General features: G+C 45.2%; 1 protein-coding gene across 1 annotated transcript; it reads right to left on the minus strand.

Moving 5' to 3' along the window:
• Positions 1-451: 451 nt before the first annotated feature.
• Positions 452-3,107, minus strand: LOC121694463 (arylsulfatase I-like). The gene is made up of 2 exons (XM_042074639.1): positions 2,490-3,107; positions 452-2,219 (listed from the first exon to the last, which is right to left on the minus strand). Exons 1-2 carry the CDS (start codon positions 2,804-2,806, stop codon positions 815-817), a joined length of 1,722 nt encoding a protein of 573 aa, XP_041930573.1. The 5' UTR covers positions 2,807-3,107; the 3' UTR covers positions 452-814.
• Positions 3,108-10,988: the final 7,881 nt, after the last annotated feature.

The following is a 10,988-nucleotide window of genomic DNA, read 5'->3' on the forward strand; positions in this document are numbered from 1 at the left end:
TTCGAAACTTGACAGGTACCTGTTATTGTGAACGAATTTGTATTTCACCCATAGGGGGCAGTGTTATATAGATAAATTATGAAATGAAGCATTGGTTTACAACTGTGAAGTTATTGGTCAACCCCTAAAAACCAATCTTAGTTCCTGAAAGATACATATTCATACACTCTGTTTCATGAAAAAATCCCTTCATGGCCTTAAAATGGATACTAGGTTAGGGTTTGAAAGCAACTATTTAATTGTCATTAATAAACACTTTTATTTCAAACATTTCTTACAATATAGTGACAATGTGATTTATATTTTCAAAAGGCTAATTAAACATCTGTGTATTTCTTAACTCATCCACTCAGAAGTCCATTCATTCTCCTATCCACAAATGCAACATTTACCAAATAATAATGAACAGTTTATTCTATAATAAAAACTATATCATAACAGTCGTGTGGACAGCAGGTAGACTAAGATTTTAGAAATGGCCTGTAAGTAAAGGCCTGGGACTAATTAAATCCACAGATGAAGTGAAATGTTCACTAGTCTCTGGTTGAAGTCAATTTATTGCTGGTTCTGTGTGTAACATAACTCCTCCTACCCAACAGATGTGCACACATTAACACACACACACACACACACACATACACACATACACACACACACACACTCCTACTTTGCACAAGCACTGACAGACAGACCAGTTCAATCTCATACACACACACATTTCCACACATCGACACAAACACTGCTTTCTGTTTTCCTTACAAAGACAATAGTCTTTCCCATGTGACCCGTGCAAACATGTTACATGCACCCGTGTCTAGATCCTGTTGGACATGATGCCGGCGTTGAGCTTCTTGAAGAAGGCCTTCATGCTGCACTGTTTGCACTTCCCCTTCCTCTCCTTACTCCTGAGCTGGGACAACTTCCCCCAGTCCTGCTCCTCCTCGTCATCCGCAGCCCAGGGCCCCCAGGCTCCCCCGTTGTTCTGCGGCTGGGCGCGGGGGTCCTGCGGCGGGTACCTCACGGGCACGGAGGTCCGGTTGTAGAGGGCCAGGCGTGCCAGGAGCAGCCTGACCACGTCGGGCCGCTGCCCGGACAGGTCTCGCCGCTCGTACGGGTCGGCGGTCACGTTGAAGAGCCAGAGCGAGCGGCGTGGCGCAGTGTGGCGCTCCAGGCTCCACCAGCCGCCCGGGAAGCTGGACAGCATCTGCGGGGGTGTCCAGTCGCCGTAGCCCGGGTCTCCCGTCAGCAGCTTCCAGTCACCCACGCGAACCGCTGCTTGCACGGACGTATCCCACAATCCCCAGCCTTCCTCCAGGGAGCCGTGCGGGGCGGGGCTGTGGAGGGGGTCGATGTTGTGGAGGATCTCTTGCCGTGGCGACGCCACGCCCTCGCTGATGGATGCCCAGGCATCATAGCCGTCCAATCCTGTGGTGAGGCCGCTCATGTTGCCCCCAGCGATGCTGAGTAGGGTGGGGTACCAGTCTGTGATGTGTAAGAGGTCGTGGCTGACGCGACGAGGGCGCCTCAGGAGGGGGCTGTGCACAAACCCCAACCCTCGCACGCCCCCTTCCCAGTAGGTTCCTTTGCGCCCCCGCAGCGGCCAGTTGTTCCCGCCAAACAGCGGCTGGCCTCCGTTGTCCGTGGAGAAGACTATCACGCTGTTGTCGTAGTAGCCGTACTTGCGGAGCGCAGCGGTCACGTTCCGCACCGCATCATCCACTGCCGTAACCATGGCGGCGTACTTGCGGCGCTCCACGTTGCCCATGCGATGGTACGGGTAGATGTAGGAGCGGGGCGACTGCAGCGGAGTGTGCACGGCCTGGAACGAGAGGTAGATGAAGAGCGGCGCCGCGGCGGGGTCGTGCGCCGCCAGGATCTTCCGCACGCGCCGAGCGTAGAGCTGCGTGGAGTACATCCCACCTCTGCCCCACGCCACACGCTCCCCCTCGTGGAGGTCGAAGCCGCACACGGCCTGGCCGTCGCACGCCCAGTAGGTGTAGTAGTCCACGCTCCCCGTGAGCGAGCCGAAGTAGGAGTGGAAGCCGCGGCGCGTGGGCAGACAGGCGCGCTTGTAAAAACCGAGGTGCCACTTGCCCACCATGTGCGTGGAGTAGCCCAGCTGCTGCAGCCGCTCGGGCAGCGTCGCCTGATCCAGAGGCAGGCAGTTGGGCTGCTGGGGCCGGATAATCCCATGTTGGAGCCCTGTGTGGATCTGGTACCTGCAAGGAGTGGCACACAGTTGGTATTTAGACACTCTCTCTCACACACACACACACACACACACACACAAGCAAAAAGATATACAAAAACACACACACCCACGTGTTTTTGCCACGGAAACAGGTAACAGGAACTCTTAACCAGGTGTGCATGCAAAACTTATTTCGTTTAATGTTCAATGGCTTGTTAAACAAATACCATTTTATAGGTTTTGACATTGTATTGCTTTAAGTCACAAGACGATTTGGCACTGTACCAAGGTCTCTCACCTGCCTGTCATGAACTGACTACGCGAGGGTGTGCAGGTAGGTTGGATGTAGTAGTTCTCGAGCTTCACGCCCTGCGCCGCGAGCTTGTCCAGCACTGGTGTTCGAATGTCTTTGCTATGATACCCGATATCGTTGTAGCCCTGATCATCAGTCATGATGAAGATGATATGCGGGGGTCGATATGACGGACTCCCCGGCTCTCCCGGCTCTGGCACGACTTCGCTCTCCACTTGGTTAGGCTTTGTCCAGTCCCAGGAGAGGTAGCCCAGACTGAGCAAACTAACTACGGACAGCCCCGTTAGCGCAGACACTCCCATGGCAACGGAGCGCAGCTCTAAGAGGACGGTATGAAAATATGAAACAAGCCTACCCTACCTTTTTTCAATCAACCTACAAACAACGTTGACATTGTTGGGATGAGATGTAATAAGGTAGTTTACTAACTTGAACTTGAATTTAAAAAACAAATGTCGGGCGTCTCCAGACCTTGGAGGTCTGTTTCCTCGGGAGGTATTCAGCTCGAGTCTCACGCGAATCTTCAGTCTTATTCAGTTTAACACAGACCAACCTTAAGAGTACATTTGTACTGTGTAATAGCATAATCTTAGTCGTTGTAACCCCGCCCGTTTTTTGCCGGTCCATTGAAATCGGATGCACCAACCTCCCTGGGTTTTTGGCAGCCACCCCTGCCTAAGAAAACAACATGACTCTACAGAAAATTCGAGGCAGTGGGCATTCTTCGAGACAAGTAGCCTTCAATACTACCAGCCTGCTGTTACAACTACTTGCCTATGACAAATGTGTGTCTAAAAAAATAATATTCTCTTCTGTTTGAACTGGATGAGCATCTCACCCGAAAAAAAAAATCTGAAATAGGCATCAAAACTAACGTCTCCATGCCCGTCTGCCTTGTTGATGCCTGTCTGTCCGTCCTACTTGATGTCTATGTAATTTTAGTCCTTGATGTGATTTTTTTATGAACTCTTTAAACTGAACTTATCAACTTGGAAATGTGCAGCTCTAAGTGCTGTTATTCTTCTGTTCACAACATGGTCTTTATGGGGAGGGGGCCAGGGGCCCTGCATAGTCTGCACAGGCTGACTCTGTTCCAGGGGGCTGGGACCTTGAGCTCAGGGGCCCAGTGTGGGGCTGTGACAGGGATACTGTTCAGGACTCTACCTCCTCATAAGACCTCCTTTTACAGGACAACTGCTGTTGTTGGTTAGTGAGGGGTGTGGGTGCTGAGAGAGAGAGTGGCAAGGCAGGAGGCAACAACTGTTGATGTTCGTTACACGCACACACACACACAGAGAGAGAGAGAGAGAGAGAGAGAGAGACAGGAATAAAGAATAAAGAGTCTTTGTGCAAAATGTTTCTATCTTGGAGGCTACAACCTCTACTTATCCTGTTTATGGCAATGGCACAATGATTTATCATATCTCCTATGAGTATATGAAACCAATCATTAGCATCTCCAACTACTCACTATTACCAATGATTCTGCTGTAGAATTATAAGGTTCTATCTGACATTTTGGTCAAAATTGAGTTACTGACATATTCCTATTCTGTGACACATTAAGAAGGTGAGGTGAGGTGTTTCTTGTAGTTGTATGCATTTTTGGACATTATATCTATAGAGGTTTGTTCTGCTTATCAGTATAACTTCTAAGACTTTGAAGCTCAATATCTCAGATCTCAAAACAGAGGTTTATAATTCGAAGGGGACAGGTTGTAGATGTTGCTACACTCTTAAAACTAATGTGTTGGAAACAATACAAACTGTGTTGTCCCAATCTGGACACAGAGATGTGTTTAAAAAAAAAACAACGCAAGTTGTGTTGTTTTCAATGCAAGTTTTGTTATTTTCAACGCATATTGCGTAACAAATAACAAACTCAATGTGTTGGAAGCAACACAAACTGTGTTGTCCCTATCTGGACACTGAAATGTGACAACATGAGTTACAGTAATTTGTTTTAAGACTGTATGACTGACGTTTTAGCTTGCAGCATAATCAAATGTTTAGCTGAATAAGAATTAGATATAACATCAGCGCACAAGTATCATTTTTCATATTATGTTGCTATTCCAAACAAGCTCTGCCTTCATATTGAGAAATTATACCTGGATATGTTGTTACACACACCCTTAACTGTGTGAATGTAACACCAATGTCAGATTATTAACTTTTTACAACTTGGTTTTGAATCATTTGCATGTTAAAGAGAGGTGCTTGCAGGTGCTGGTTTGCCTGAGGACAAGGCGCCTACTTAAAAAGGACTTGGACGGAGAGCAGAGGAAGTTGACCAGAGGCAGCAGCGAGCACTGGGCCAGTGAGACGGGCAGCACCATGCTGAACCCCTCCTCAGGTGAGAGTATCAAAGGTCATTTGTGGGAGAGTGGAGGATAGAGAGAGGGAAAGAGGGAAGGAATTAAAGAGAGAGAATGAGTGATGGGAAGAGGGAGCAGAGAGAGAGAGATTGAGGAGAGGAGGAATGAGCGGAATGAGAAAGTGAGAGGAGGTAAGGGAAAGGCAGTTGAGCTGGATCAAGGGGAAAAGGCCTCTGAGGTTGATGTTTACCTGTGTGTTTTTCCGAGAGGAGGCGGTCAGCAGTCTGCATAGATGTGGATCACAGGATGACAGTTGTGTGTTTGTCTATGTGTGTGTGTATTTCATTAGAGGCAGGAATCTTTCAGTCATCCGAGGAAAGGGACAACAGCATACAGAGGTTCTTAACGTCCAGACTTCAAGTAAGAGTGAGTGTGTGTCTGTGTGTGTGTGTGTGTGTTTGTGTATGTGTCTGTGTCAGAGTGTTCGTATTAGTGTATGTGCAGATGTGTGTAGGTAATAAAAACACCAAGGGAGGGATAAGAGTCATTTATTTACTCTTTAGGTGTGAAGTGTGTCTTTCTGTATGTGTGTGTGTGTGTGTCCACACTGACATGTGTGGGCAATCATAACACCCGGGAGGGAAAAAAGCAACAAGTCTACTCTTTTGGTGTGTGCACATTCAACTATCAGTGTATTCAGGTCAGACGATGTTCCCTCGGCCCATTACCCCAGACGGATGAGTCAGACTTTGCATGAGGTGAAGTGATGTCGCCAGAGGAATTTACAAAAAAGGTACAGTAGGTTTGACTTGATTCTGTACAATTAGGCTTTTGAGTGGGCTATTAATGCGCCCAACAAGAACTTAAACTAAACTATCTAACACTTAAGCTACACTATAGCTTGTACACGAAAGCTGCTGGGCTTTTGGGTAATGTCAGTAGACAGACATATAGAGTATGTGCCCTCAGGCACGCACGCACACACACATGGCCACACACACACACACACACACACACACACACACACACAATTTGTTTATTTGTGTTTTTGTCTTTTTTGCAAGCGTGTGTGTTTGTGACCGTGTGTGTGTATTGACCGTAAATTATGCCAAATGCCGGGCGAGCACCTGATCTTGCCCGATGTGTCAGGGCCGCGATGCGTTATTATTTCTCTCTGGCAGGGCAGCAGTAGTGGGCAGTGCAAACACAGGTCCTCCAGAGTCAACACCAGCTTTGAAGCGGCTGTATCTGAGCTGCTTGGCAGCTGAAAAGCCAAATACCACACATGCCACAGTGTCACAAATAATACTTTTAATTTTGTGTTAAAACCAATAACATGTTTACAAGAGGTATTAATGGAGAAGGTTTCTGACGCAGTTTACTTGAAATAGAAGCAGTTAGGGGTGTAAAAATGCCAGGTGAGATATTTTGACCAGAAATTGTTTGCTTCTTTATTCACACATCCAGTAATAATATGTCCAAAAGTGAACCTTTGTTTCAGCATCTGATGGTGTATCCGCAATAACGTTTAAGGCCAATACAAATGTTTCCTTCCAGATCTCACATATATTCTCCATTTCATCCATTATTATCAAACTTTCATTAGATATTTATAATATACATTTTGCCTTGCCTCTTTTGCAGTTGTTGCCACTGTGTCAGTCAAATGTCATATAATACATTTCAAATACCATAAACAAACTTCAGGCAATTCATTCCTCAAGTCAGTAAGAGACAAATAACTTGGGGCTGTGTTAAAACATCTGAATATTTTACTTGGCAGACCACTTAAGAAGCGGTAAAAGCACATATCCTGTTAGGACTTAAAAAAGCTTAACACAATCAGCAAACCTTTCCATTTACTGCGGGAAGATTGAACATGTGTGATTCCACATATAATAAAATACTTAATTTGCCACTTTGAAGGTCTGCTCTTTTTCTTGTTAAAAACTATTTGTCTGCCTTGGGTTTTTTTTTTACAGACATTCAGCTGAAAAATAAATCTGCGTTGCGTTAGGCCATCCTTAAAAATATTTTTGTTTGCAGTAACAGCCAAAAAAAAATAAAAATGGGTCGGTAGGTAGGTCAATATTTTTTTTTTTCAAGATTCAAAGTAAAAAAAAAAAGTACAATTTTGGTCATGGTGATTACGTAGGAATGAATTTACACAAATGTGCATATCGTGACGTAACTGACTGGGTCTTCAACCCGTGCCTTCAGACCTCATTCTGATGCAGGTTATATAGACCAGCCTTTCTCAAACTTCTTTGACCTGAGGCCCGGTCATGGCAGACTTTTGGGTCATAGGGCTCATCTACATGTACCCAGAAAGAAGGCTACAATAGCTCTTGGCCACGTTATATTGAAATTTGACTATACAATACTCAATGTTATACAGTGTATTATACAGTCTCTGCTCTGTTTCTAAGGAAGTTCCAAAAAACAACGTCGTTCTATTAAGTTTCGTTAAATAAATAAATAGCCTTCCAACAGGTTGAAGCGGAGCTTTGATACCAACGTTATCGATTAGTTTCAGTTTCTCTCGCGCAGACGCGCACTGAATGAATGCTCATACCACCACTTAATTGTAGGGCTCCATGTTTAATGACATCGATAGCAGAAACGTTTGTTTTCTTTTTTCGTCGATCCGCGGTTTCTTGATCAACTGTGCAGCAAATTATCAGATGAAGCACCGGTCCTAATTTCACTCCACGACTCCGCGGACCAGCAGTCTCCATGTTGCGGACCCATATTTTGAGAAATGCTGAATAGACCACAACCAATTTCAATACTCCGACACGGTCACCGTTAGACTAGGGGGAGGAGGGATGAGAAAAGATCTTTTTAAAGAAGTAAAAGCGTTATCAGTTTGTGTGAATGAAACGAAGCGTAGGCCATAGTGTGACATGCGTAAAACCAATGGTGTAGAGATGACGCCACAGGTTTTTTTTTAAGTGAGCCACGTTTGCATGTAGGCAATTTATATTCACAATACTTGGGCCTACTAAAAGAAATATTATTTTATTGCATTTGTATTGGTTGTTTAGAGTAAAAAAAAAAACAATCGGTCGGTATTAACGCAAGTTTACAACCGGCAAGTCGGTCGGACTAAAAGGGGAAAAAAATAAATATTTGGGTCGGTTCTAAATTGACAGGGTCGGTCGGGTTACGGCAAACGAAAATATTTTTAAGGATGGCCTTAGCTTGGACACACTCAGCTTACATACAGTAGCTGTGTCTGACTGTCCCTATGGTGTTCATCAGTGACCTCCATGAACTGTCCTTATGAGACCTGAGAGAGACTAGGCTGGCTCTGCAGCTAACATGAGGTTGTGTTACACCTAATCCCCATTCAAAGACTTTGGCTCAGTGGCATGAACACTTGGCTCTGTGACTGTTTGTCTTTTGCAGTCATATGTGTTGCAACTCCAAACTGAGGAAGCTATTTAGTGGCATCACACAAGTGCTCCGTTAGGTGCAGTAAAGCCACAAAAAATACAATAAACCCTGATGAACCTGTTAGCAAATCTGAATTTGCTCTGCAGGTCCCACTGACAAGGATCCCACTGACACCTGTATCCGAATAAGCAAAAACCCAGGATCCAATCAATTCATGTGCATTCGACACAACCAATGGTTTCGCTGATGGCGACAGAGTTAAACAGATATGGATATGTACTTTCTTCAGAATCAAGTTCTCAGAGTTATCTCAGAGTTGAGAATTCTAATTTGCTAACAGGTTCGCCTGGGTTCACCCAGGCTACCAAAATTAGGCTTAAAACTTGAAATGTGTGTGACACGAATGTGCTGCTTGTCATAAAAAAAGGCTCATCTTAAATGTGATATTGGGGTAATACTTTGCAAGCAATGCTGTCAGGATGTTTTTGTCAAGCTTTTAGTCTGGCATTGGTGAAACGTCTTAGGAAAAGACAAAATTTCTCATATGAACATGACAGACCATTTTATGGTCACCCTGTGTGTCTGAATACTGTTAGTATGAGTTGTTGGATTTCCTAACGTAGGGTACTTACATTTTTGCATTCCATGTGGTAGAGGAACATACCCCAACATGTGTGTGCGCGCACACACACGCACACACACACACACACACACACACACACACACACACACACACACCAGTGGTGGACATTACTTGAGTACATTTACTCAATTACTGTACTTACTGTAAGTCGCTTTTTCATGTATCTGTACACACACACTAAATTACACTGCTCAGATGTCAGACATGAGTAGAAACAGCAGTCACCTACTGGCCTTTTCCTCTGCTTTCTTTACCCTCTTCCTTCTATCCCCCCTTACTCTCCCTCTTCTCTCATCCTGTCCATTCCCCATCACTCCATCTTCCACTCTTTCTCCCTATTCCTTCTATCCCCTCTCTTTTTCTACTCTCCTCCCACTCGTCTCCCAGCAGAGTGAATAATCACGGGCGGAAATAATTAGATGAAGCTCGTTTGAGAGCTGAGCGGCAGGCAGCTTGCCCTAGATGTTGGCTTTGGCTGAGCAGAGGGAGCTAGACGGGCAGAAAGGCTGCCATGTGAACACCTGCCTGGGTTTTTATGCTTCCAGTAAACCGGCTCACCTCACCTCTCACAATAGCCCTCTATCTGTTCTTTTTCTCTCTCTCTCTATCCCTTTCTCTTTCCTTCTTTCTCTCTTTTTTCTAAGTAAAAAGTGTACCCCCCCCCCCCCCCCCACACACACACACTTTCCAAAACTTGTCTGCCTGTGTTTATGTGTGTGTGTGTGTGTGATATGTACCCTGAGTTAATTAGTGGACTATCTTGCTCATGTGATCATCTGACTCGAATGGAATCATGCTGCCAGTCCACGTGACTTTTTCAGACTCAAGTTTAGCCAGTGGAGGGGCCAGGGGGAAGTACAAGGTTTTCAAAGGTTATGAGCCCAGTGATACAGACGCAGAGACTATAGGACCTGGCATTGCTAGAGAAAAAGCACCCTCTTTTCCTTCTGTGTGTGTAAGTGTGTGTTTGTGTGTGTGTGTTTGTGTGTGTGTGGTACCTGAAGGTTGGCCTCTCTCACACTTTGAGGCCCAGGCTTATCTGAGGCTGTGTCTCCACTCTCAGGTATCAGAGACCACACTGCACAGGGATGGAGTCACTTTCAAGGGGCCTCCCAATAATAAAACAGTGCCTGTCCATAATCACCCACACAAAAGTAAAAGAGGAACATACACACACACACACATACACACACAGACTCAGACTGTCCCTCAATGCAATATAAATTCATATTTAAATTACAAGTACCTCAAACACAAAGCACACACACACATCCATGTGGCTGGATCTGAGGAATGTGAGGTGGGTTTTTGTTTCCTGAAAGAACAGACCACCCTTCATGAATTTAGCCTGAATAAACACTCTGAATCACACACACAGAAACACACACATTCACACAGAGAGATACATAACTCAAACACACACACATTACACCACACCCACACACTCAAACCAACAGGATAGGGAAACCCTGAGAACCTTGATTCCACTGCTTTTGAGTTAGGGGTAGACCTTAGTATAAAGTGTGTGTGTGTGCGTGTGTGAGAGATGTTAGTGCTTAGACTAGACTGCTCGGATGGCATTTCACCCAAACTCATCTCTCTTTTGGCTCTGTGCTGCTGGGAACCATGAGGCTCCTCATGCTCCTACTGGTTTCACTGATAATGAATGAACCTCTTTCAGCCTCGAGTAATATCTGACCACCCTTTAAATTTCTTCATACAAACAGACAGACGCAGCAGTGATATATCCCATTACAAACTTCATCTCTCAGTGTAATAAGGACCAATATAACTACAATGTGCACACATGAGACAGGACACTTACAAGCAGGTTATGTAGATGCACACACAAAATGCTATCTTGCATAATGGATGAATGTTTCATTTCACTTATCCCTCATCCGGCCAGTCATATATATACACACATGTTTCCCATGTCTCTCTCTGCCCATTCTCTGCTCTCTCGTACAAACACACTTGTGCCCCTTCTATCTGATGGGGCCAGAACCAAGAGTGAAGAGCTTTCAACTTGTGTATTTTATTTGTCTGAGGAGTGGGTGGCCACCACTGTGGTCCTGTATCATTGTAAAAGTGAGAGGAATTCTAGAACAGAAAAAAGGTATC

Source organism: Alosa sapidissima, chromosome 20 (assembly GCF_018492685.1).
Source record: "Alosa sapidissima isolate fAloSap1 chromosome 20, fAloSap1.pri, whole genome shotgun sequence".
In the NCBI taxonomy this organism is placed as follows: domain Eukaryota; kingdom Metazoa; phylum Chordata; class Actinopteri; order Clupeiformes; family Clupeidae; genus Alosa; species Alosa sapidissima.